Source organism: Rhinolophus sinicus, linkage group LG15 (genome assembly GCF_036562045.2).
Source record: "Rhinolophus sinicus isolate RSC01 linkage group LG15, ASM3656204v1, whole genome shotgun sequence".
Classification (NCBI taxonomy): Eukaryota; Metazoa; Chordata; class Mammalia; order Chiroptera; family Rhinolophidae; genus Rhinolophus; species Rhinolophus sinicus.
The window spans coordinates 37043376-37069956 of NC_133764.1; the positions used below are offsets into that span (position 1 = coordinate 37043376).

General features: G+C 57.7%; 1 protein-coding gene across 6 annotated transcripts; it reads right to left on the bottom strand.

The window, feature by feature from the left end:
- Positions 1-65: 65 nt before the first annotated feature.
- Positions 66-24409, bottom strand: RHBDF2 (rhomboid 5 homolog 2). 6 transcript variants are annotated; one of them, XM_019745638.2, is made up of 19 exons: positions 24389-24409; positions 12485-12689; positions 9297-9460; positions 8342-8469; positions 7577-7772; positions 7288-7491; positions 6244-6372; positions 5748-5866; positions 5387-5581; positions 4453-4564; positions 4166-4240; positions 3837-3998; positions 3360-3469; positions 3150-3213; positions 2967-3061; positions 2650-2725; positions 2410-2510; positions 2073-2226; positions 66-1372 (listed from the first exon to the last, which is right to left on the bottom strand). In XM_019745638.2, exons 3-19 carry the CDS (start codon positions 9438-9440, stop codon positions 953-955), a joined length of 2484 nt encoding a protein of 827 aa, XP_019601197.2. In that variant the 5' UTR covers positions 9441-9460; positions 12485-12689; positions 24389-24409; the 3' UTR covers positions 66-952. The 6 variants fall into 6 exon arrangements, with proteins under 6 accessions (XP_019601197.2, XP_019601199.2, XP_074175836.1 ...); XM_019745640.2 differs by lacking the exon at positions 24389-24409 and adding an exon at positions 24046-24321; XM_074319735.1 differs by lacking the exon at positions 24389-24409 and adding an exon at positions 23942-24051 and having other exon boundaries at positions 2073-2200.
- Between the last annotated feature and the right edge of the window lie 2172 nt (positions 24410-26581).

Consider the following 26581-nt stretch of genomic DNA (forward strand, 5'->3'; position numbering starts at 1 on the left):
TTCTCCCCCTCTCCAAAATAAGGTTCCAGCTTTCATTCTTCCTGAGGCCTCAGATCAAAAGCTACTTCCCTAGAGAATATCATTTAATACGTTTGAGACATCATCCATACAAAGTTAGCGTTACATTTAAAAAGTAGGACCATAATATAAACCAGTAAAAAAACGGGCTTGACTGAGCCACCCTGGGAGTGGGTCCTTGGGGTGGCCCAGCCCCTGGCCCCCACTAGGATGGGAGTGAGGCACAGGGTGGCGGGGCTGGCCGTCGTCAGAGCCAGTCCTGCGAGGCAGAACACTTGAAGGGAGGGCAAAGGGACAGGGAGTACAGCCTCTACTGGCTAAGAACACGCAAAGGCTCCTGGCTTCCCAGACGAGTTTCATGCTCTTTCTTTGTCCCAGACCACAGCCAACCCTCTTCCACCACATGGGCAGGCTCAGGAGGCTACTGGTGAAAGGGCAGAGAGGGGAGGAAACATGGAGGGGGCCGTGGTGAGGCAGGGGTGGGAACCTGGTGTGACGCCCGGCCATGTGCCCGGAAAGGGCACACTCACAGTAATGGTGGGCGAGGACGCACCCGTAGAGGCTGGCGTGGGAGATGGCAGCAGCCTGAGGACTCCGGGAGGAAAGAAACCCACCCTCCAGGAGGTGGGCAGGACAGCAGGGCAGACGTCGGCCCGAGCCCTGAGCTACAGAGAGGCAGGTGCTCTGAGTGGCCCCCAGTCAGGGCCAGGAACACGCAGGCCTGAGGAGGGGGACCTTAGTCCCCCAAGGAAGCCGTCTGTATGACCGTCTCCGAGGCAGCCTCGCCTGGCAGGGCACCACCTGGGCTGGGTGCCTGGGCACCCGGTGAGTCTCTGGAGTGCGGGTGGGGTGGCGTGCCCTGCGGCAGGCAGCTGGGCCCAGGCACAGCCCGTGTGGTGTGCAGCAGCCTCACCAGGCCCCGCTGGGCAGGGGGTCAGTGCAGCACCTGGTCCAGCTCATACTTCTCGCAGAAGCGGTTGGTGAATGGGAAGCAGGTGAGGTACTCGATCCAGGTCCAGTGGATGGGGTAGACGTAGAGCCAGATGACCAGAGAGGTGAAGAGGCCGGCGAAGACCAGCAGTGACACCAGGATGAGGGCGCGCTTGCGGTACTTGTCGCTGGTGCCGAAGGTGATGTAGGGCAGGAACGCAAAGGCCAGCAGCAGGCCGCTGAGGAAGCCGAAGATGTGGGCGATGTTGTCGATCCAGGGCAGCAGGCCGCACACGAACAGAAAGAGCACGACGGCCGACAGTTTCAGGAAGGCCTTCCAGGGCCGCTCCAGCAGCTGCCAGCTCTGGAAGAGCTCCACGAAGAGGCAGGCGAGGAGGCCGAACTGGGAGCCGGCCGGGCCCACCTGGAGGGTGGGGTGGGGGAGGGGACACATGTCACTTCCGGGTCCCAGGTGTGCAGGGGGCCCTGAGCACGGCTGGGCTGGAGCACGGGACCTGGGTGATCCTATTTCAAAGCCCCTCCCAGGGGTGGGGGCCCGAAGCTGAGGGGATGGGGGTCCGCTGGAGCTACTGGATCAAGGCTGGGCTGGTTCCACCCATTTTTTCAGCAAAGGTGCAGACCTCCTATGTGCCAAGTGCAATAAAGTGGACAGATGAGCCTGCTCTAGGCAGGGTGCAGTGGGGCGGGGTCAGGCACTGAAGAAGCCAATAGCATTAGGTTGGACTGATCAGAAAAGTGCCATTTCTGTAGGTCAAGCATGGTCACACACTGGCAATTTCCTAGAGCTCACACTGTACACATGGGACATGGTGGCAGGCAGTGATCATGGCCATGAAGAAATGAAGCAGGGAAAAGGAACAGAGTGAGGGACAGGGTCCAGGAAGGCCTTTCTGGAGGTACCATCTGACATGACTCAGGGATATCATGGCTCCCTGGAGCCTGGGATTAAGGGCTCAGCCAGTAAGCCCCCAGCTTAGCTGTCCATGCGCTTTTGAGCCCAGCATGGAAGAAGCCATGTGTCCCTCTGGCAGACCCCGGGCGGGAGGGGTGGGGAGCAGCAGAGCCAGCCCTCCCTGCCCTCCTGCCCAGTCCCAAGGCCCTACCTCTGCCCGGTACGGGAGGAAGAGGGCACTGGCGAGATTGCCGGTGATGCCGCTGAGGATAAAGATGATGGCGATACGGTGCCAGCCAGCCAGCTTCTCCAGGTCCCGCAAGATGGTCATTTGGAAGACTACAGACACGAAGCAGTGTACCATGCTGGGCGGGGGACACACTGGCATCAGCCTTCCCACGTCTACTCACGGCCGCCAGCCAGGCAACCTCAGCAGCAGTGGGGTGTGGAGGACTGTGCTGGCTGTTCCCTGGGCAGGAGCCCCTCCACCTGGGGTCCAGGGGGGCGACACCACAGGAGTCTGGGGGGTGGGCAGCAAGGAGCCTTACCCAGCGTGGAGGAACAGCGACAGCCAGAGCCTGTAGAACTGATCTGGGACCTCGGGGTTGAGGAAGGGTAGCAGCCCACACACCTCATCCAAGCAGTGCACCTGGGGGTGAGTGCACGGGAGTCGGTACCTAGGACCCACCTGGGTCAGAGGCCCTGATGTGGGGGGCAGAGCCCGACACCCACTCCAGCAGCTGCCCTGCCCAGCTCCTTATGCCCAGGGCCCCGCCTGGCCTCCTTACCTGGGAGCAGAGCGTCGCCTCTTCGTGGAAATAGCCGTGCATGAACTCGCAGTATTCCCGAGTGGTGATCTCACAGCTGGAGGGACAGGGAGGCACGGGGTATGTCAGTATGTCAGGGCACTGAGAACCCCTGCCCACCTCATCTGGAGCCAGCGCCTGGCCATAGCCAGAATCACTGGCAGGAAGGCCGTGCTCCTCTGCAGAGACCGGGCTAAGGGGAGCGCTTCCTTCATCCTGCTCGCACCATGGGTGGCCCCAGAGTGCACGAGGGAGGACATCAGCCCAGGTGTGGGTGGCAGGGGTCCTGCCCGGCTCACCTGCCCTTGGTGCCGATGCAGCAGGGGCGGCCCTTGATCTGACAGTCCATGTGCAGGAAGCCCGAGCGGTTACTCCTGGCCTGCTCCGTGCAGATCTGTGGGGGCACCAACAGGGCTGGGCCCGTGCAGCCGAAGGCGTCCCCTCTCCACCCTTCCCAGACCACTCCATGCCCCGTCACTCACTGGCCACTTGGTGATGTCATCGGGCCAGATGTGGGCGCCGCTGGAGGCCGGCTCCTCGCAGGTTCTGGAGGCAGAGGTCACAGAGGGCAAAATGAGAGTGTGTGGCACCCGCAGCCACACCTACCAGCCCATGTCCCTGTGGGCAGCACAGACAACATACTACTCAATGCCGTTGTCTCAGCCCCATCAAGGGCTACCCTGGGACCGCACCTGGGATCCTGATGGCACACGGCCCCTGACGTCCGCTTCTGGCCCAGGTCTGACTTGTCCATGGGGGGCCCAGTGTCATCCTGCCACTTGACAAAAGTAGCCAAAGTCTCCTGGAGGATGGAGATGAGCTGATCATGCCAGGTCAGGGCCACCCCCATCAAAGAGGTCAAGGGACCCTCTAGGATAGGGGCTCTTCCTGTTTCCCAGGTCTCAGGTTCATCTCCCAGACCCCCACCCCCCAGTGACATTCCCAAGACCTGGCTTTCACTTCTCTGAGGTTGGGGAGGTCATCACCCTCCCTGTGCTGGGGGGTGTACAGGGGTGCGTGAGGCTGGGGAGGGCAGAAGAAGGAAGAGGGCATGTGGCCACTGCCCTCGAAGGGCCCCTCCTCTAGGCCAGGGCAAGTGTACAAGGTGCAGGGGACCAGAGTGTGGCAGGGTTGGTGGGCCCGGGGTGGATGGCGGCCCCTGCCCCCACCGAGCAGTCCTTCCGCTGGGTCTGGATGCAGCCTGAGTGGTCATTCTGGACACAGCAGCCTGAGTCCCGTTCCAGGTCTCGCTCCCGCAGCACCAGCTCCTTGATCTGCCTGTCCTTCCGGATGCAGGGCGAGAACTTGGCTCCCAGGTGGATCAGGTCAATCTGGCAGGGGTGGGGAGGGGGGTGAGCTCAGGCCCAGACCTGAGCGTCTTCCCTGACGAGGTGCGCTACTAGGCAGCTGACCCCCTCCCTGCCCAGCTGGGGGTGACAGGGCTCAGGGATTCCCTGCTGAGATGCGGGTGCCCCGTCCCCCCCCCCGGGCCCCTCACCGAGCTGGGGCCGATCCAGAAGTTCTCTTGCTGGATGTACTTGACACTCTCATATACACCTTTGTTCCTGAGCACCTAGTGAAGAGGTGGAAGGAGCGGCTCAGGCACTTCGTGTTCCAGGCTTAGCCCCCAGGAAGGGGCCGAGGGCAAAGCAGGGGGAGCCCCGTGCACCCTCCTGCCTGGGCCAGGTTGTTTCCATGGCTGGGATTCGGTGGCCTATGACACTGAAGCCCCTCAGGGGGGCTGAGCCACCCAAGGTGGAGCCCCGCTTCTGCAGCCCAACTCACCAGCTGGGTGGTGACGTGCTGGGCGAAGCCCACGGGGGCGATGCCATACGTGCAGATCACCAGCAGTGTGATGATGATGTGGACAAAGGTCAGCCAGTAGGTGAAGTAGGGCCTGCAGCAGAGGCCTCGGTCAGCAGCGCAGTCACTTAGCTTTTACCTGCTCCCTGCCGCCCCCATGCCATTTCTCCCTCCAACTCATCCTTCACCACAGTGACTTTTAAAATGCACCTCTATGCGTCTCTCTCCCAGCTTAAAACCCTTGGATGGCTTCCCCCTCCCCTTGGGATAAAGTCTAATATCGACCCCCTCCCACTGGCTGCAAGGCCTTGCTGTGCCTGCCCACCTCCCCAGACTCCTTCCTCTCCTTTTGCAGTCTGTGGAACACATCCTGCTCCCTGCAACCCCAGGGCCTTTGCACACGATGCTCCCTTTGCCAGGGATGCTCTTCCCATCTCTCTTCAGCCAGCTAACTGCTGCTCATCCTCACTGCATCCCTCCTACCACGCACGCTGTTCCCTCCCACTCTGTCTTCTTCCAGGACACTCGCCATACCTGTTATTACTTGATGATTTTGTCATTTTGGGTCCAGTATCTACAAGATCCTTGCCAACTGTCCACTCTGCAAGAACTGCCCCTTCCCAACCCTCTGGCTTCCCCTAAGGTCTTGGGTGTGTGCCCCCCACACTCCCCTCACTCATGGTTGCAGCTTCTAACTGTCCAGCTCTAACTGACCCACCCCGCCCTCTCTGCTCCATTCTGCTGGGGCTCTGTTGCAGGGCTTGTGTGCTGGCACTCAATGAATGGTTGTTGACGGACTGCTGCCTGGGAGCTTGGAAAACAGGGAGGGTGGAGAAGAGGCAGCAAGAGCCTGAGGACCCTTCTCAGGCGATGCTCCTACCCACGGAGTGGCGTGTGGCCAACCCCGCCTGCTCACCGGTGGCTGTCAAAGCTCTCCAACTGCCGCTGCACGGTGCTACTGATGCTGCGACGGTAGCTGCGGTTCAGCCAGTTGCCCACCACGCCCAGGCCGTAGTGCCGCTTCTGCCGGTCGAAGGCAAAGTGCTTCACCTTGGAGGCAATGCGCTTGCCACGCTTGGCCACGGGGGCCGGGGCGCGGCCGTGCTCCTTCCTGCCGGGGATGGTGGCATCTCAGCCTGATGCCCGTCCACACAGCCCAGTAAGGGGCTCAGGAGGGATTTGTGGTCTGGGGGGCCCCCGGCAGGGTCACTGGGCTCTGGGGAGCCCTTTACCCACTATGCCACCTCCACCTGCAGAAGGGGCTACCCAGAACTCACAGAGGGATCTGTACCCCGTCAGGGGAGACCGGCGAGGCCGAGCGTGGGATTCCCCGGAAGTAGCTGGCGGAGAGTGGGGGAGACTCAAACACATCGTCGGCCATGGAGCTCATTTCTTCCTGGGGTGGGGGTGGAGTGGGGGACACAGAAAGAGTAGTGTGAGGAGTCACTGTCCCCAATACTGCCCCCAGCAACTCAAGGACAGGACAAGGCAGGACAGGCAGGCTCCTTGGGAGGGAAGTGAAAGGCTCATGTGTGTCGGCCCTCACGGCGATTTTCCTGGCTGGCACCCTGTCCCACCCCCTGTGCTCACTCTACCTGATAGAAAGATGGGGCCCCAGGAGCTCCACAAGGTGGCACAGCCCATCCCACTGATGGGCCTTTGGATCTCTCAGGGGCTCCTGGCAGAGCATGGTCAAGGACAGGTCACCCCTCCTAGCTCCCAGGCTACGGGCTGCCCTGTCCCCTGCCCTGAAGGCCCACACCCCATGCTTGCCTTACTAAAAAATGAGGAGTCAAACGTGTCTCCTCCATCGACCGCGTCTTCTTCCAGGAAGCTGGGGTAGGCAAAGCTGCGTTTGACCGCCGGGCACCGCTGTCCAGTGGCATCCAGCACCGAGCGCCCCTGTGCACAGGGCAGAGGCACAGGCATTAGGCGTCCCCAAAACCAAAGAAATCGTCAAGCCCACCCTCCTGGGAACAGCGCCTTGGGAGGCGGGACCCTGCCCCGAGCATGGAGGGCTAGGAACTAGGCACCAGCTTCTCCACATCCCTGAACGCACCATCTCTCTCCATGTTTGCTGTTATCGTCTCCCTGGCGACCTCCTGCCCTCTGGCTTGGGCAGCTGACACCCCACCACTCATCCTACACCCCAACTCCTACACCCCAGTCCTGGCTTCTTGGCATGGCACACCAGTCCGCTGCCCACCTTTTTGACCCCGTCTCCTTCCATTCCTCTTCCAACCAAACCATCCCTCACTAATACCACATGGAACCACCTGCTGCTCCCTTCCCACCTCCAGGCCTTTGCATAGGCCGTTCCCTCTGCTGAGAATGCTGTTCCCTTCCTTCCTTTCCTGGCAAACTTTTCCTTATGTTTCTGAGCTCAACTCAAGTGTGTTCCCTGACTTCAGCCCCTCTCCTGGGTGAGATGGGGCAGCACCTCCTCTGGGTGGGTCCTATACTCATCACACTGAATGGTGCCATCCGCCCTTACCTGCGCTGGGAGCTCTTCCAGGGCAGGGACACTGGCTCATTTCACTCTGCAGGCCCCATGCCCAGCACACACGATGGGCTCAGTAAACATGGGCAATGAGTGCTGACTGCGTGTTTCATTGCCTGCTTCCCCAGCTTATGTGTCATTGCAGACTAGAGAGGTGGCAGGGGCTCAGGAGGGAATTGGGGGTAGGATGTGGGCCTGGCTGCAGGGCCCCCTCTCTGCCCAGGGATCCCAGGCATCCACTGCCCTGGGCACACAAGCAGGCGCCTGGGTGAGCTCTTTGGGGAGGGAGGCTGGGCAGAGGCGGGCAGGCACCTCACCTTGAGGAGGGCAGCGGCAGCTTGAAAGCTCATATGGGCCACAGACATCCTCTTGCGGCGAGGCAGGTGGGAGTGGCCAGAACGGACGCTAGTGAAGGAGGTGAGGGACAGGACCCCCGGAGTCAGTGGTGGGTGAGGGGCGTGGGGCCGGTCCACCTCGTCCGGGTGGCGGAATGCCCGGCCTCGGGCCAGCGGATCCACAATCTGGGAAGGAGGGAAGTGGTGAGCACAGCGGACCGGGCCCCTGGGTGAAGTTGCCCGTCACCCCTCGACCCCCAGTGGAGCCCACCTTGGGCATCTTGCAGGGTTTCGGAGACTCGGTGCCCTGGAAGGAGGGCACCTCCTGGCTGGGGAGCTCCAGGTCCCTCTGGCATGAGGCCTTGAGTCGGCCGTAGCGTACGCTGCAGTGGTGCAGGCTCCTGCGCTGCCAGTGCTGTCGCTTCATCTCCCAGTCGCCGCTGACCCCGAACCACTGGGCGGTGCCCCTGTGGGAGCAGAGAAGCGGGGTGTGTGCGCATGCCAGGTGGGGCAGCTACGATGAGAATGACGGGGCACATGCACGTGCAGGGGGCGATGTGAGGTGACAGGGCAAACGTGTGCGCAGGGGACCTGATGTGCAAATTGATGGTGCATGTTTGCATGTGGGGGTAACAAGAGGTGACAGGCCATGTGTGGCAGGGTAGATCAGCTTGCCCCTGGTTTGGTACCCAACGGCCAGGTGAGCACAGGTGGAATAAACTGCAGAGCATGAGGAGCTGGGCTGGGAAAGCCTCTGGGAGCCACTGTGAGGGGCAGTAAGCCACTCCCAGCTCCCTGAACCCCCGCAGAATCCACTGTGACTTCCTACAAGGCACAGGACCCCCTGGCCTCAGCTTCCCCACCTGCAACATGGTGTTAGATTCTCATGTTCACTCCTGCAGGGAGGTGCTGCTCACTAATGCCTGCCTACACCTTCTAGGATGGGGACACAGGGATCAGGCCCAGCGAACGCCCAGGTGCCAAGGATCCCCAGGGCTGCTGGGTGGTGGCCAGGCAGAGCGGGAGGGGTGCTCACTTGCGGATGCTCTGCGACAGGGAGGCCTGGCGGCGGAAGCCGGGGCGCTTCTCTGAGCTGCCCTCTGGCCATCGTCCCCGTGGCTCCTGGAGGCTGACGCTCTTCAAGTAGGCTGGATTCCTGGGCCTCTGTGGGGAGGCAGGAGAGAGGACAGAGCGTGGGTGTGCGTGCCCTTGTGCACAGCGATGGCACAGCACCCAGATCCTGGGATAGGTCTTCTTTGGCTCCCAGTGTGAAAACCCTGAGAGAATGAATGTCAACCGCAGTTTACACCCCCCTGGAACGGCTTGCATTCTGAATGTAAAACTGCCATTTTGTAATGTTCTCAGCAAACCCTGGCTGCATTCTCCTAACTCCCTATTCAGTGCTCCTGCATCACGCCATGGTGTTCTTAGCCTGTTTCTGTATGTTCCAAAGAGCCCTTAGGGCGAGTGGGTGGCATGGACACAGCTCCCCTTTATGCCCCAGGCTGCGCGGGAGCCCACGCTCTTTCGAGGCCGTTTTCAATGAGCTCTTTATGGACCAATGGTCCAGCTGCTGATTCATTTCCATTCTCTCAGAGGAGCCAAGATGCTGTTGGCTCAGGCTGCTGATGGTGAAGACGCATGTGCCCCTTCACCCAAGTCCCACACAGCCCACACCCCTCAGAAGGGCCTGGGTGAGGAGATGGAAACAGCCGGTTCCTAGGGTGGTGGGGGGAGGGGGGCGGATGAGCCCATTCCCCAGGACAGTTTCCTATTTCTCCTGGACCACCATGAGATGGAGCTCCTCAGCTCAGGGCCTACTTTCTGTGATGTTTGGGGCCAGGAAGGAGTGGGTACAGGCCTAAGTCAGGAGTTTTAGGGGCTACACGGGCAGCAGCAGCCTCCTCCAGGAAGTGGACTGCATGAAAGGTATTATGTGGGCACATCTGTCACCTGTGGCAGGACAGCGAGCCCCCAGGCCACCCACTTACCTGGGGCAGCATGCTGGTCTGCTCATCAGGGGCTGGGGTCTCGGGTGGCGGGATGGTGATGGACAGGTTAGGGGGCTTCCGGCTCTGCAGGCGGCTGCCAGACACAGAGGAGACGCTCCCGCCATTCTTGTCAGCGGAGGCCATGGCGGCAGGGGGCAGGGTAGCTGGAATGGAGAAGGCACAGGCGTGTTGAGATTCGGCAGAACAGGAGGGGACATGGGGACCCAGGTACCAGGGCCAGGCAGCCCAGAATGAGAACAATCTGCCAAAACTTGGTCCTGACCAGACACTAAACTGACTCTGTCTGAGTGGAGCATTGTAAGAATGTCTGTTTCTGTCCCCCTTCAATTGCATTCCAGACCAGGAGGATCTGAAAGGTCCCTAGCTCTCCATCTTGTCCCATTTCTGGTCTCTGTTCAGGCAAGGACCATAGGCGGGAAGGAGCAGGAGGGCACAGGGTGTGGGGCTGTAGAAATCCTGGCTGTCGGGGGCCGGAGCCCTGCCTCCATCCCTGGGGCAGGGCTTGGGGCAGCACAAGAAGGAGGCTGGGGAGTAATCCGGTCCACCCGGTCGCAGACAAGGGTCCCCCACTGCTGTGCTCAGAGCAGTCCCTAGGCTGGGAGGGAGGAAGTGGCAGCTCAGCCTAATTCTCAGATAGGTTAGAAAGCCATCTGTCCCTATCCCCCTATGGCTGCCCAGTTCCCTTTTTCAAAGGTAACTGAAACTGCCACCTGTCTGGTATGTTTTTCTTTTCATGAAGGAAAATAAAAAAATAACGAAAGACGCAGAAGACTATGAAGCAGACAGTGGACTCAGGGCCTGCCTCGTCACCCACCCTCCGGAACGGAGCTGCGTGCATATCCTTCCAGATGCCCCTCTGCGCCTGGAACAGGACACACTCGTACCTTTTCTTCTGTAGCATGAACATTTTCCCATCAACACAGACAGACAGGTCTACCTTCTCTTTTCTGACGACCGCAAAGATTTCATTGAGTGGAACGTACCAAGATTTATTGAATTCCAGATCAGTGGCTATTTAGGATGTTTCCAGCATTTGAGACTCGTGTCCAGTGTTAACAAACACTCTTGCCTATACTGTGTGCGTCTGTCCAAGTACTATCACAATACGAAGTTCTAGAAGTGGAATTGCAGGGCTGACGAGTAAGGGTGTCTTGAATTTCAATGGACCTTGCCAAATGGCCCTGCCAAGAGGTGGCAATTTACTTCCATCTGGGTAAATTTACACCGTGTGCTCCAATCTCCACACCCCTTTGATCACACCAGAGTTAACACCCTTTGCCTGTTTTATTCTCTTCATTTCCTCACTCACACCGCCCTGTGACCTTTTTCTTGCTACAATCCTGAGCTCCTTCTTCATCCCACTTCCCAAAGTTCCTAGGGCCGGTTTGGTTTTTCCTCGCCTCATACAAGGCCAGGGACTCCACACCCATCTTCCGACAGAGTGACGACCCTGGGGGTGCACAGATCAGGGGGACAGTCACACAGGAGCCTTCCAGCCAAGAGCACGTGGGGCCCGGGTGTGGGACAGCAGGGCAATGCAGCAGCCACATGTGTTCCAAATCTGTCCGTCTCCTCTGTCTCTACCTGGCCCCACCAGAGCCACCAAGCATCTTCTCTCACTGTGACCCTGTAGGACCACAGCAGCCTCCCGGCGCCTCTCCCTGCTGCCCCTCAAGGCCCCACTCCCATGACTTTTCTCCACGCAATAGCAGGAGTCAGTTTTTAAAAGCATGAATTATACCATGTCACTCCCTGCTTAACACTGTCCCAGAATTTTCTGTTGTCACTTAAAATAAAGGCCAGACTTCTCACTGAGACCCCTGGGCCCTGTGTGGCTTTGTCTCCTTCTTGTCCACGCCCGACCCCCCGGCCACCGTGGGCTTCTCAGTGTCTCGCACCTGCCAAGCTCTGCTGGGAGGTACTGCAGGGGGGGGGTTGTGGTCAAAAGTACAGACTAGAGGCAAGTGGGTTAAGCCTGAGCAGCACCCAGGCCTTGACCACAAATCACCCAGACACTCAACTACGACAGGGGGAGAAACTTCCTCCTTCCTGAGCAGAGAAGGAGTAAATGCGTGACACACACGCAGGCAGTATGTCCACAGAGAAACTTGCTCTGGAATGTTCACAGCAATGTGTTCAGCAGAGCCAAAAGGTGGAAACAACCCAAATGCCCATCAACAGACAAGTGGACAGACAAAACGCGCTACATCCACACGCTGAAATAGCGCTCAGTCACAAACAGGAGTGACACGTGCTACAAACATGTATAAACCTCGAAGACACTGTGCCCAGTGAAAGAAGCCAGACCCAAAGGCTGCCCGCTACAGGAGTCCATTCATATCAAAGTCAGCAATAGGCAAATCTATAAAGACAGAAAGATGAGTCTTTGCTTAGGGCTGGAGGAAGGAGAGTGGGGGAGGCAACAGCTGAAGGGCGTGGGTTTCATTCTGAGGTGACGAAAATGTTCTAAAGTTGACTGTGGTCATGGTTACATGTACCTGGGAATAGACTAAAAAACCATTGAATTGTACACTTTAAAGGGATGAATTTTATGTGAATTACATGAATTAAATGTGAATTATATCTCAATAAAGCTGTTTAAAACACATTTCAAGGGGCAGCCGGTTAGCTCTGTTGGTTTGAGCGCCGTGCTCCTAACACCAAGGTTGCCGGTTCGATTCCCACAGGGGCCAGTGAGCTGCGCCCTCCACAACTAGATCAAAGACGACTTGACTTGGAACTGAGCTACACCCTCTACAGCTGGATTGAAAACAACACTTGAGTTGCAGTGGATGGATCCTGGAAAAAAACACTGTTCCCCAATATTCCTCAATAAAAAATAAATAAATAAGTAAAAACAGCTCAAGTAGGTACTGCATAAATGTTGGGCCTCTGCCCATGCTGGTTCCATCATCCCCAGATGAGATTATCACACAGCAGAGGGGGCAGCCCCTTCTCATCATTCTGGTCCCAGCTTGAGCACCACCTCTGAGGGGCCCTCCTTGACTGTCTGAAGCAGCCACCATGTACCCACTGCTGCATCTCCACGGCCAGCCGGAAGAGTGCTGGCCTACAGGTGGCAACACGACGCAGTTGTTGAAAAACAATTAAACTGCAAAGTAAGCCAGTGCCTTGGGTCCAGCCCTTCTGGCTACCCAGCTTCCTACCTTCAGAGTTTGGGCTCAGTTCACAGCTTCCTGGGTGTGTTGCAGAGGTCTTTAGAGCATGTTCTAGTCCTTTCCTCACTGTACAGATGCTCTGGGGTCCCACTTCAGCTCTGGAGAGGTCGATGCATGCAGAGACAGATGGAAAGTTGGACAGGCAGCTCCAGGTCGAGCAGGTCGGCTCCGTTGGTGATCACAGCCTGTCAGCCTATGAGAAAGAAAGAGCAGGGTCAACGGGGCACGTCAGGACTATTGTAGGGACACGTCAGGACCACTGTCTGAACACCTTCCTGACCTCAGTCTCCTCACGTACAAAGTGCGGATAACTCCACCCGCCTTACGGATACGGGATTAAAGGGCGTATGTTCTCCTTCTTCCCCACTGGTGCAAGGTTCCCTTGTGGTGGTGAGCTGGCCACTTCATTCCCAGGTAGCCAGCGGGCTCTACTCTCCGGGTGTTTACCAAACACAAACAAACAAAAAACTATAAATTCCTGCTCTGGGCTGGGAACCCCAAATCAAGATGGTCCTTTTGTTTATTTGTTTGAACATAACTTTACTAGAAACACTTAACTTAAAAAAGAAAACACCAGGAATTTTTGGCCGTCTTCTGATTGATTTCTTTTCGATTAGAATCAGCCAGATTATTTAAGGCAACGTTCCCATGATTTGGAAGTGTTTTATTGTTGTTGTCTTGGTTCGTTCATTTATTGAGGTGAAATCCACCCAACACAAAAGTAAGCATTTGGAAGTGAACAACTTGGTGGCATTCCTCTTTGTTTCTGAGAAGCCGGGCTATACTCTGTGGGCACAGCAGGGCACAGAGCAGGCCCTCCCTGAGCAGAACCCCAAGGGCTGTCGGGGGAAGGGCAGGCCTTGCTGGTCCTTCACGTGCATTATCCCACTTCGTCCTCAACACCCACCTCAAGGCACACATTATCATTGCTTCCATTTTGTGGCTGAGGAATGGGGGCCCAGAGGAGCTAAGTAACTTGCCCACGCTCACACAGCCAGGAAGGGGAGCAGCGGGGAGTCGAGTTGCTCTGGCTCCAGAGCCTGACGTCTACTTGCTCTGGTTCCATAGTGCAGTGTCCCTTTTCCGTATTGGGCCAGCGCCATTGGTTGCTGGAATCCTCCAACTACAGGTGAGAGGCACTCTGGGTGTGGAGGGGGCCCCAGAGAGGGATCCGAGGCAGAGCTGGGGGCTCAGGACGCTCCCCACTTCTTTAAGGCTTGACCAACAGACGTGGGCATCCTTCCTTCTATCCCCAAGCACTGGAAGTCCCAACTCCATGCCCCTGGGCAGACCTGCCGTGAATGATCATGGGCCGACGGCTTTCGGTGTTGGGCAGGCTGGTTTCGCAAGAGTCCTAGGGGCCAGGTGATGCCACTCTGAGCCCGCTCTAGGGACAGCTCCAAGACAACAGCCTCACCTGGGGCCTGTGCATGGAAAGTTCCCTGGCTTGTCCTCCATTGGGACCAGGGTGCAATGAAAGGGCATCGGGTGGGCACTGCCCTGGGAAACTGGCACCAAGGAGGGAAGCAGGCAGGCAGCAGAGGAAGGCTGGGGCTGCCAGGCCTGAGCTCTTGTAAGGTCACCAAGCAGGTAGGATTCTTCTGGACTCAGAGCTGATCATACCTCCCTGGAATCAGCACCCCATGTCCTTCAGAACCTGCCCTCACATGCCCCCAGACACACCACATCCCCCAGTTCCCACCTCCCTGCACCTGGCACACCAGGCTCCACCTCATCTACCTGGCCTACTAGGTGCTTTAAGGAAGGTAAAATGTCTCCTCCTCCAGGAAGCCTGCCCTGTCACCACCAGACAGAATTGACCACTTTCTCACCTGTTCTCTCATAGCATCCTGCAAAGATCTGCCTATGTGTAAGTGTCCCCATGACCCTGGGCAGCACAGGGTGTGACACACAGTTGACACCATTCATCAATGGTACATCTGCCCATAACGGTTATCTACCCATAACTGAATGGAAGGCAGGTGAGAAGGAGGGCACATGCATGGCTGCGGATGGCCAGTCCACATCCACCCCGATAGAAACTGTCGCCCCAGTCCTGCTGCCAGCTCAGGAAGCAGCACATTCTGGAAGGTTCCACTAAGTGCTGCCTGCCCCGCTGCGGCTCTGTGACCACTGCAGGGCTGATGAGGATAAAGGATGCTGTCCCAGGATGAGTCCTCAGTGGACCTCCTGTTCCCCCCTCCCCAGCACAGCCCAGACTTCCCAGCCAGCCCTCCTACCTCAAGGCCATACCATCCCTGGCTGGGACCCCTGGCCGGGACCCACTGTGCTGCTGACATCTGTGCTCATCTGACAGGGAAGGCAGACACAACTGCAGGCTGAAGGACTGGGGAGATGGGACTGGCCCCAGGGCAATCCTGGAGGTCCCAAGGAGAACTGGCCTGGCCCTAGAGAGCAGAGGGTGGGGATGGGAGGGGCGTGGTGCCCGGGAGAGCCACTTGTACCATCTTCCTAGAGCAGTGGCCGAGGCCTGGCCTGTAAGCAGCCCCCTCCCCAACCTCAATTTCCCTTTCTGTTAAGTGAGGGAGTTGGACAAGGTGATGGCCCAGCTTTGACACCCAGGAAGCCCACACATTTGGTCTAAGAACAGCCCTTTCCCCCAGACCTTCTCCACCATAGATGGGAGATCCATCTGCTTCTGAGACGAACCCCCAACCTGTGCAGACATGATGGCACCAGAAGCCCAGCCCTTTCCTCAGGGCTCCAGGAGTGAGGGTTTGTGTGGGGGGTGGGCGGTTGGCAGTGCAGGCATGGTCATACCCACCCTGGGTGCCTGCAGTAACCCAAGTTCAAGACGAGGAGGAACTCATGCGGCAGAGACCAGGCAGGAAAAGTGCTGGAGCTTGGGGAGTGCCCCGCCCAACACTTATCTCCTGCGCCCCAAAAGTGCTTGCTCACTGCAGGAAATTGTGACATCCTGGGACCAGACTTCCTCCTAACCCACAGGCACATCCGCTGCTCTGAGACCCCTGGCCTGCCACAGCGCCCAGCCCATGGAGGCTAGGGTGGGGCCGATCCACAGAAAAAGTGAAGTGCAGCATTCACATCATCCAAATAGAGGTACCCCACCTATCCGGTCAACACCCCCACCATCCTACACCCCGTAGCCTAAGCCAGCCGTGAGCAGCAGCCAGGACCAGGCACATGTGACAGAATCCACTTGCTGATGCCACAGGAGAATCCGGTTTCCCCACAAAGGGTGGGGCTGGGCACTGGCAGCTAAGCCCAGGCCCAAAGCACAGCCAGGATACGCAAGGTGTCCCCCAGGGAGGTCCCCAACAGCACTACTGTGCTGTCCAAGCAGGATGCTGGAGGGGCTCACCGTCTGCCCAGTCTGACCCCAGGCGCAGTTCCACCTGTATCAAGGAGTCTGGCTCCAGTCCCCTCCCTCTGTCTCCATCTGCCTGCCACCAACACATACTAGCAGGTTTCTGAAGGCTCCCTGGTCTCCCTAAAGGTGGATGGGTTCTCCACACATAACCCCAGGCTCTGAGGACTTTGGGAGCAGGGAGAGGGCAGCAGCTGCCGCTCTAGACGGAAGCAGACTGACCGGAAGGCTCAGACGGCCTGAGGCCAGAAATGGGGAGAGAGGGGAGGGAGGGGCCGTGGACAGGGGCAAGCAGTCCCTCCAGCGAGGAAAGAGGCAGGCCATTATTAACCACTAGATAGGGTCAGGAGGTTTAAGGGACCTCCCAGAGGGAGGGCTCAAGTCCCCTAGGTGAGGAAGTAAAGAAGTTACTTCCAGCTGGCCCGGGCTCCCAGCTCCCAGCTGTACGGAGTAGGCAGTCCAGAAGACAGGGAGGTGGCCTGGGGCTGCTGGGAACCTGTCTGTCCCCCGCTGACTCACAGGATGACGGGGAGGACTGCAGCAAGGGGCAAGGAAGTGGCCTCTCTCCCTGCTTCCCTGACACAGAAACCGAAACTTGATTTCCCTACCCAGAGCCCTTGTGGGAACCTGTCATTTTTTAGAAAGCTGTGAAGAGGAAGCTGGTCCTCACCCACTGTGCAATCCCCAGCAAAACCCCTGGTTCTGCTGACCTCAGAGAGTGGCTCCAGCCTACCCCCCACCCCCAAGACCCGGAAGGAGCAGCTTATGTAAAGGCTGTCATCTAGCTTGGTCTCCCTGGGTCCCCAAGCTGCCTGCACAGCCAGTGACTCACCCCAGCACACCTCTTCGGGACACTGATCAGATGGAGTGGGGACAGAAGCAAAAGGCAGGAAAGTGCAAAGAAGGCTGGCAGAGGGTCTGGGGACAGGATTTGGGAAAGAAAACGGAGACACAAAAGGGAAGGAAGCAAACTGTCCCAGTTGGAGGATGAAACTCAGTCATCAGAGTTAGAGAGAGGCAAGGGAGGAAAGAGACTCTCCAGAAGCCACACAGAAGCTCTCGTCTGCCTCCCTCTTGGCTAAGCGCCCATTTCCCTAGAGGGGCAAGTCATCACACACATCGGTGTACACACACACACACTGCACTGGCACAGATGCTTCAGCCCAGCTGCTCTCTGTAGAGAGGGAAAATGGAACCACCTGCGGGTTTGCACCCGTCCAAGGGGGAGAGGTCCCACTCATGGAGAGCCCCTGCCCAGAAACCCCTAGTTCAAATTCCCCCACCCATTTTAAAGGCTTTGCTTAAATTCAGATAACGAACTGGAAAGGTAGGTTCAGGGGCTTGGTGACCCACTAGCTTTTCTCCATCAGGCCCCAGGTTCTGGGCTCCTCGTGACCCAGTTAAGTGTGGTTTGGGCAGCATGGCCGACCACAGACACGGGAAGCGGGAGCTGGGTTCCAGGGCGCTGCCAAGAGCAGGGTGTGAGCATGTGGGGGTGGGGAGGGGGGTTGCCATGTTCTTACAGCATCACAGACTCCAACGCCCCTCTACACCACCCATCAGGGTCTCACAGGACAACACGGCTGTGGGGTTGGCAGATGTGTCAATGCCCCATCCTCTGTGGGCTCCTGGGGTCCAGGAAGCCAGCTGAGCTAGAAGTATCTGAGACCTAAGTCCCTACATCCTAAGATGCTGAAGCTGCTGGCAACATATGGGGCAGCTACCACTGGGAGTGCCGTCAGGCATCCCTAACTGGACACAGTGCTAGGCCCTGCCCACTATGGTGCCCTCCCAGAGGCCTCTCTGGGACTGTCTGGCCTCTAGAAGCTGCTGATGGAAGCAGAACAGGGGACAGCAGGGATACAGGTGCCCGGATGGAGGCCTGGGACAGTGCCCTTCCACACCACAAACAAACAGCAGCAGTTCCCAGAGCCTGGGGGCAACTGCAGCATGGAGCATCAGAGGGAAGGGAGCATGCAGACCGGCCCGGGATGCTGTGCCCAGTGGCCCAGACTTCTTTGGGAAGGTGGCATGTTCCACCCCAGTTCTGCTGCTCCCCCGATCACTGCTGTGAGTCTGAAGTGGCACCTGGGGGCACAGAAGGCCCTGGTCCTTTGGGGGCCAGACACCAGGGTACAAGCGGAGTCCTGGAGAGAGAGTCCACACCACTGGGCACCCGAAACAGACTGCTCCAAACACTCAAGAGGATTTGCCTCTCTCGGGATCTTGGGGTTCCAGGAGTCAGGTTTTCACTGATCCTTGGAACTGGCAGAGACCGAGAACATGTTCAGTGGTTGGGGGAAGGATGGGGAGGAGGGGAACAGAAGAGCCCCATTTCACTTCTGCTGGGGGCTCCCTGACACCCAGGTGTGACCAGGCTCTTTCCTCAATCACCCTCGGTACCCAGAGTGGGGCTGTCTTGTTTGTGATGGTGGAATCCACCCAAGTTCTTCCTTGTGGCCTGACTCCAGACGATGAAAACACTGCCCAACTGGGGAGATAGTCTTCGGCCCAGCCCTAACTACTGTGTCATCTTGGGCAAACCATTTAACATCGCTGAGCCTTAGTTTGTTTATGTTTAAAACGCTAGGTGCCCTGGTCACCATTAGCTAGGGCTCACCCTGGGAGCACACACAGATGAGGGATAAAGTCTTGCCATATTTGACAGAGAGGTAAGCACCTTGTCCAGTGTTGTTCAGCCAGAAGTCAGGCCCTGAGCTGCCCTGGGTCCTTTATCTCAAAAAACGCAGGATGGGGCTGGGTGCCCCTCACTTCTAGAAGCCCAGGCCAGCCCCTCAGCAGGGAAGGAACATGCAAGGCAAACACTTTTCAGCTTGCAAACAGTCATTAAGGAGCTAATAAACCGATGTCCCAGAACTCTGCCCTGGGGCTGGCTGGTTCCTGGAAGAGGCTGGCCCCAACCCCAACTGCTAGGGCTTCAGGGCACTTGGACACGGCCATCCAGGCCACTCATACCAGGGGGACTTGCAAAGTGACCGAATCAGAATCATCACTGCCCCATCACCTCGCTTTAGGGCAGCATGGCTTCTCTTGTTGAGGAATGAGGGCTGGGGGGCCAGCAACAGGGCTCAAACCCTGGTATGGACACCTACCCACTGGGAGGCTTTGGGCAAATCACCACTTCTGAGTCTGTTTCCTCTACTGTGAAATGGGGTGAGGGCCCCCCACAGGGATCCAGTAGAGATGACATGAGATCATGAATGCGCAGAGCCTGGTACACAATCAATGGCCAGTAACTGGCATCGTTTCTTATTCCTGGCTGTCCTCTGCCTTCATCGCTCGCTTGGTCTCTATATCTGAGGTGACAGATCTCTATTTGACAGGTGGGGAAACTGAGGCTCAGAGATGTTAAGTCACCTGTCCAAAGTCCCACAGTTAGGAGTTGGTGGGGCTGTGACTCTCCCTTCCCCCCATATTCTGCAGCTTCCTGTCACCTGGAACTGGTGAGACAAAGTGGCAAAAGAACAGGCCTGGGGTGGTGACTCTGAGTAGCCCAGTTCTGGGAGGCAGGCCTTTGAGTCCCTCCCACCCCCCATGCAGAAATGACATCACCTAACACTTGGGCAGCACTTCTCAGTTTTCACATTCTCTCATCTCTGTCCTTATCTCATTGTTTTCATTGGCTGCTAAGGTCAGACGTCCTTCCAAGTGCGGCTCCAGCCCAACCTCACAGCAGATGCCACACTTTCTCTCCTAGGCCTTCTGGGGCCACCCTGGGGTATGACCTGGGGAGAGCCACCTGGAGAGGGAGAAGGTACTTCTTGCTGGGTGCCAGGGTCAGGACTACCTGACGATGCTCTTGGCATAGGCTCCGGTGCCACCCGTGGGAAGCAGAGAAAACCAAGGTTCTGGGCAGACTGCCCTGCGCCTGGCCCAAGAGCAGGGGAGCACAGCCGAGGGTCACCACCTCCATGACACCCCCCACACACTCACACACCATCATGACACACATGCTGGCAGGTGGGAAAACCCCTGGGTGGGGGTGGCAGTTCACAGCCTGATCCTTCACTCGTAGATCGACACCCACCCTCAGTTCCTTTGCCCTCTATGGCACCGAGGTCCCCCCATCCAGACCCGGCCACGTCTACAGAATACCACCACCAGCACTGCCATGCCTTAGCATCTTTTCAATCATCCAGTCCCCCTAATAGCCCATGAGATAAGTGCTCCATCATCACACGTCTGTGCCAAGGGCACAGAGACACGCTCCTAACAGCAATCACAATAGTTATCATCACGGCACCCTCGCCACGCTCCAAGTCTGGCTGGGCGCCTGGCCCAAGGCTTTACATGAACCACCTCTGGAATCTCACAGCCAACTCCCCACGTACAGTACTGTTACTCTCTGTACAGCTGGGGAAACTGAGGCACCGACTATTTAAGTGACCCCCAGCCTACTGACCACACTGTGTCTACCAGCCTCTGGGCCTTGTATCTTGGCTTCCCAAGCTGGGAGTCACCCCTTCCCACCGCTCCCCCCACCCTCCAGGCCAGAGTCCCTGATCAGCCCACCTTGTGGGCACTGCCCACTTAGACCCAACCACTTTCTTATAGGGGTGGGGTGAGGGCGGGGTGCAGCCCAGAATATCCTTCAGGCAGCTTTGGAATTGCAACAACTTGCATCTGGGTCCCTGGATAAGTTTACTAAATGCAGGAATGTGGACATGGTAGCTCTCTGTACTTCACTGAAGACAAGATGAATTTTCCTTTATGTCTGCCTCCTATAGAGAGGCGATAGTACCTTTACAGGCAGTCTGAGAGAAGCCCTTGTTTTCCCTAAAGACAAGACAGGCAGGGCACCTCCTCCTGGCCTGTGTCCGGCGAGCTGCCTCGCCTGGCAGCCTCCCTGCCCTGGCCACCAAGCCAGGTCAGCCAGCACCGGGAGGGCGCTGGCTTCCCTAGCACCCCTCCCCCGGCCTGGTTCAGCTGGATAGGAAACTGGGAACAGAGTGTGAGCTCATTCTGGAAATCCCCAGTGGGTGGCCAGGGCAATACTGAGACCTGCTCCAAAGTGGGTGGCACAGGGACCCACAGGGATGTGCGGGGGTGGGAGGAGCCGGGGGGAGCACATCCATGATGCACCATGGGGCGGCCAGGGGCCACCCTGACTCCACCACTACTCATCCCAACCCACAGGGAAGCACCAGGTGGCACATCCAAGTGACTTGGTTATGAACAGGTCCATGCATGCACAGACACACACACCCCTGACCTCTTCCTGCTCAGTTGGTGTCCCATCTGGGGCAGAGTTTACACAGCAGGTGGAAAGGAACCCAGAGAAGAGGCGACAGCAGTGTCCAGAGCTCTGGCGACAGTAAAAACACTTCGGAACCAGAGCCAGACTCAGATCCCCGTGGCCTCTGCAATGTATTTATGGTGTGATTTATTCCTCGTCTTACAGAAACAGAAGTCCCCTCCTGGACATTGAGTATGTGTGACACCAGGTAGAGCTGCAGCTCAGAAATGAGCGAACCAGGTAGGAGTCACTTGGTGGTCTGTTTACGGGCTGGTGGCACACAGCAGGATTTGAGGTTGGGCCTGGGAAAGGGCAGCACAGGTTCAGTGCTGGGCTTCACCACTTACTTCCTGAACAGCTTTCTACAAGACTGAAAGCTGTCTTATACCTCGAGAGGCACACACAGATGGGGGCTACCACTGTGGTTTGTTTTACTGAAAAGATGGGAGTCTCACTCCAGCCTTTGAAAGTTAAAAAAAAAAATTAAAAAAAAACCCAACAAACCCCAACACCCCAAAAAGCAGAAATCAAACCAGAATTGTCACCTGCACTCTTGGCCTACCAGGATTCCCAGGCCAGGAGGCCAGGGTCCAGAAGTGCACATGACAGGGGGCAATGGATACTGCCAGGAAATGGGAAGGAGGGCAGTGGAATGGCCTGGATGCCTGGGCGTAGGCGGCTGCTTCACCCCATCCTGTTCCTACGACGGCCACCAGCCCCATTCCCCGAAAACCAGTAAACATGGAGCACATTCTTTGAGCCCAACTCAAAGGATTCAGAGGCATCACCACCAGGGGACCCCTGCCCTGCGGCTCTGATGTCCTCCATCTCTCACCATTGCTAATCCCAGGTGCGGGGTGCCTCGCTCTCCCACCTGGCCTCTTGTCTAACCACAGAGGAACTTTTTATTGCAGGAGGGAAGCAGACTGGAGAGCCATGAGGAATTAGGAGCCTTGTTATATCCCTTGAGTGTTATTTTCCTGCTGTGCATACTGGAAGAGTTAGGTGTGAGTTCACAAGGGAAAATTCCAGCAGGTCACATGGCATCGGGCATCTATGCCTACGTCAGCAATCCAGCTTTGGGAAAATCTATGAGAACAGAGCTCATACCCAGGGGGACATCTGAGCTCCTGTGTGGGAGGCTGCTCTAGGGGTGAAGTACTCCAGGACTGTTCCCAGCCCCCGCCCCCCTTCTCAGCTCCTCCCTGAGGCATCCAGACCTGCTTCCTGCAGGGCCCAAGGTTTGAGCAGGAAGAGGCAGGCTTAGGGCACCAAAGGCAGCCTCTTGCTAGGGGAAAAACTATCCTCACACCTTCTTACCTCTTATCTCATTTGGGTTTATTCCAAGTTCCTCTCCTAACCCCTGGGAAAACTGAGGGCGGGAGGGAAAGTGAATGAGAGAAGTGCAAGGATACCTTAGAGATATTGCGGGTTTTGACCCAGACCACTGCAATAAAATGAGTTGTAATCTTTCTGCTGGTGGTGGGTCTTGCCTTCAATTTGTAAAAAACGCAACATCTGTGAGGCGCAAAGTGACACAATAAAACGAGGTATGCTTGTAGCATGACCAGCCAGGTGCAGCTGCAGGATTTCTCAACCTTAACACAGCACTACTGACACTTTGTGAGCAAGCTTATTCTTTGTTGGGGGGACTGTCCTGTGATGTTTAGCAGCATCCCTAGCCTCTGCCCACTACCGTGTTTCCCCAAAAATTAGACCGGGTCTTAGGGCTTATGTTCAGGGGATGTTATCCTGAAAAATCATGCCAGGGCTTATTTTCCGGTTAGGTCTTATTTTCGGGGAAACACGGTAAAAGTCAAATAGCAACAATACTCAACCCCCTCCCCCGAGCTGTGACAACCAAAATGTCTTTAGATATTACCAAATACCCCCTGGTAAAACCGAGCCCTTAGTTGAGAGCCACCGCTCTAAAATAAACTTTGCTTTCCACTCCACCCTCTGCCCTACCTACACAGTCACATAAACAACACAGATCCTGGGCTCATTTTACCAGCAAAGGTAAGGCACAAGGCGCGGGGAGGGGAGGGGTCTTAAATTTAGCCATTTGGGAAACTGCATTCAGTCTGTGTGTAGGGTCAATCCCTCAAGCCTTCCCCTCCTCAGATACTCCCGCCCTACAGCCTGCTCCCTTAGTTTTTCACCCAGTTAGGCTGGTGCTGAGACCTGGGCTCCCCCTCAGCCCTGAGGTAGGGGCGTCTGTACCATAGGGGACATATCTCTCTGTAACCTAACCCAATGCCGTGGAGAAAAAGAGGGTGTCATCCTTTCCAAGGCCCTCAGTCCAGAAGTCAAGACCCCTGGGTCCAATTTCTGAGCTCCCGTCCAGCCTTGTTGTGCGAGCCCATCCTCCCCACTAGTTTCCACCTCGGCCGGGACCCCGACCCCCCACCCCCACCCCCATGCTGCTCACCCCTAGAGGGGAGGGGAAGATCTGAATTCAAGGCCCTTCTGGGAAGAAGGAGGGGCTGCACGATACTGCCCTGGGGCAGTCCTCTCACTTGAACCCGGGGCTTTAAAGTGCTGCCCAATCGTCCTGTCCCCTCATCTGGTGATTCGTTGCCCAGGGATCCCTTAGACGTCTGTCCAAGGTGAGCCCCAGCGGCCGGCAGACCTGGTCCCGCAGCCCCGTCCGAGTCCAGCCCTGGCCTTTGGCCTCCGGCTTGGTCCACGTGGGGCCCGAGCGCTCCGCAGGGCGGGCGCCCTCACCAGCGGCGCGCCGCGCCCCAAGGCGGGTTCGGGCGCGACCCCGCAGACCCTTCGGGCGCCTGTGGCCTGCAGCTGAGAGCCCGGCCCCGCCCCACCAGTCGACCGCGCTCACCTCCCTGCGGCCCCAAGTCCCCAGGACGCAGCTCCCGGCGGCCCCGCTAGCAGCTGGGCCGTGACTCCTGGGGGCGGGGCTCCGGCGCCCCGCCTCTTCCCTACCTGCGCGGGGTGGAAGGGGAGGGGCCAGGCTCCAGGGGGCGGAGCTCCCGTCGGCCCGGGCCACAGCGTCCTCTGCCGCTCAATGGGCTTGTGCCTGCCCCACCGCGCTCCACGCAGTGGGGTCCCCGCCTAGGCAGAGTCCTGCTTTCCTCCGGAGCAGGTCGTTCCGGGCGCAGTCCTCTCTTCATAAACTCACAAAGCACATAATCCTTGTCTGAACTGCCATCATCACGTCACCCCCAGGAAAAACCACTCCAATAACAGCCACCTCCTCTCCCCGTCAGTACAGCGCCCTCGTTATCCGGCCAAATAGGCCTGTTCCCTCGAAGCTTTTAGCCCTCACCCTTTCCTTGAAACACATTTGGAGTGTCTCAACTAGTCCAAGTCCTGCTGCAGCTCCCGCCTCCGGGAAGCCTTCTCTGACCTCGGCCACTGCCCCTCTGCTCCATTACAGCGAATGCGCCCTCCTCCGCATCCTCCTGGGGCGGAGGCCCCTTCCCAGGCTAAGGCTGGGTCTTGCTCAACTTCCCCCGCCTCCACCCGCCCCCGTCTCCAAGCCCAGAGCAGGCACTGATGACAACAGTGTGCAGAGTGTTTGCCACAGGGAGAACTGCTGGGTGCCTGCGTGGACTGCTGGGGTCTCTGGAGGAGTCATAGGAATCGCCTTCAGAGCGGACCCAGTGAAATCCCACGTTGCCTCTGGGCCGATGACACAGACGTGTCTTCACAAGGGCCTGCAGCCGACGGACGCAGAGGAAATCACTCAGACCCGGCGATTCGCTGCCGGCGGGGTCAGCCTCCAGGACAGGGAGGCTGAGGCCCAGACCCCTCTGAGCCAGTTCTTAATTTGCAAAGTAGCAACGCCTGCCCTGCCTTCTTCCACAATTGATGGTGGGGGGTGCAGTAAACGACACCTGCGAAACGTGGGCGAGTGTTAGCTAATGGGGTTCTTATCAGAGGCAGTGGGAACTCTGGAGCCAGAAGCCTCGAGTTCAGGTCCTGACCCCTGCCACTTACCACCCGTGTGGCTTCGTACAAATCCTTCACCCTCTCTGGCCTAGGCTTCCGCCTCTGTAACAGGGGTAATAACAGGCCCTGCCTCTTGTAAGGAGCCCCTTGAAGGGCAAGTGGCTGGTGCTCCTATTAGCTGCTCTTGTTACTATTACTATTACTGTTACTGTTATCACGTGAGGACCCCAATGTCTCCTCACTGTTGAGCCAATCTCTACTCGCTCTCTGCCCAGAGAAGCTGTGCTTTGATTCCTCACCTCCCTCCACTTCCGCAGCTTCTCCCCCAGCCATGCTGCCCCTCTGCTGTCACTGTGGGCTTCACTCTCTCCTCAGCCTCTGGCACCCACTCCTGCCCGGTACTTCCTGCATCTGCCCTGCGGCCAGAGGCAGCCACTAGACGCACCCAATTCCCTCCTGCTGGGTGGGTTCGGGTTGGGTTGAGGCAGGGGGTGCAGAGTGTGAGCTGACCCCTGCTGATGCCTGGGCCACTCTGTACTACTGCCCTGGAAGCCCCTTGGCCAGGGTCTGGCTGCTCAGGTGGAACCTTCTCCCTCCTCAGTTGGCTGAGGAACCTGGTCTAGCCTCCCCATTTGAGCTAGACAAACACAACTATGGGGGTAGGGAAAGCTGGGAGGAATTCCAAGGTCCAAAAGGAAGCCCCTTTCCCAGCTCCAGTGGGGCTCCTATTATCTTGCCCTTCCCAGTTCGGGGAGGGCTGGTTCCTCCTGGAGCAACAGAGTTTGAAGGGAGACTGGGGCCTGGGGGGAGGGGGAAAGGGTCTGGGCCTGTGGGGACCAGAATCAGGCCATGGTGTTGGTCTCAGGGGCCAGTCAAGATCGGCCCTTCACAGAGTTTCTGAACGAGGACACCCACCTCCACCTGTGTATCAGACTGAATGGCAGTGGGAGGTTGAGAAATGGAAAGAGGGGAGGGGCTCCTGACTGTGACGACTATTTGGAGAAAGGTACCTCTCCTGCACCCCCATCTCCCAGGCCTTGGGGACGGCACACGCGAGGGGTGGGCCAGAGCTGGAGGCTGGCTCCTCAGTACCAAAGGCAGGGACTATTTATCATGCACCCACCACCTCCTGGACTTGTGGTGGGTGCAGACAGGACCAAGGTCAGGGCCTGCATGCAAAGTACAGGCACCTGTAGGGGAAATGGAAGTACAGCAGGCCCTGTAACAGGAAGAAGGGCAGCCAGCCATTCCCGGCGCTTCCCGGATCTAAGTGCTGTAACATGCTATCTCATTTACTCCTTGCTCCAGAAGTGGTACCTTCTCATCATCTCCATTCTAGGGATGAGAGAACTGAGGCAGAGGGAAACGTAAGTGGAGCCGCTAGAGTTTGAACCCAGTCACAGTCTGACTTTAGACTCCAGCAGACGCTCCGGACACTTGAGCTGTATGGTCACCCCTGGAGCACGGAGCACGGCAGGAGCCCTTGGGGGTGGGGGGGTTCACGCTGGCAGTCGATGTCAGGGATTTGTCCCATAGAAATGGCGCACTGCCCAGCGATGGAGGGGCA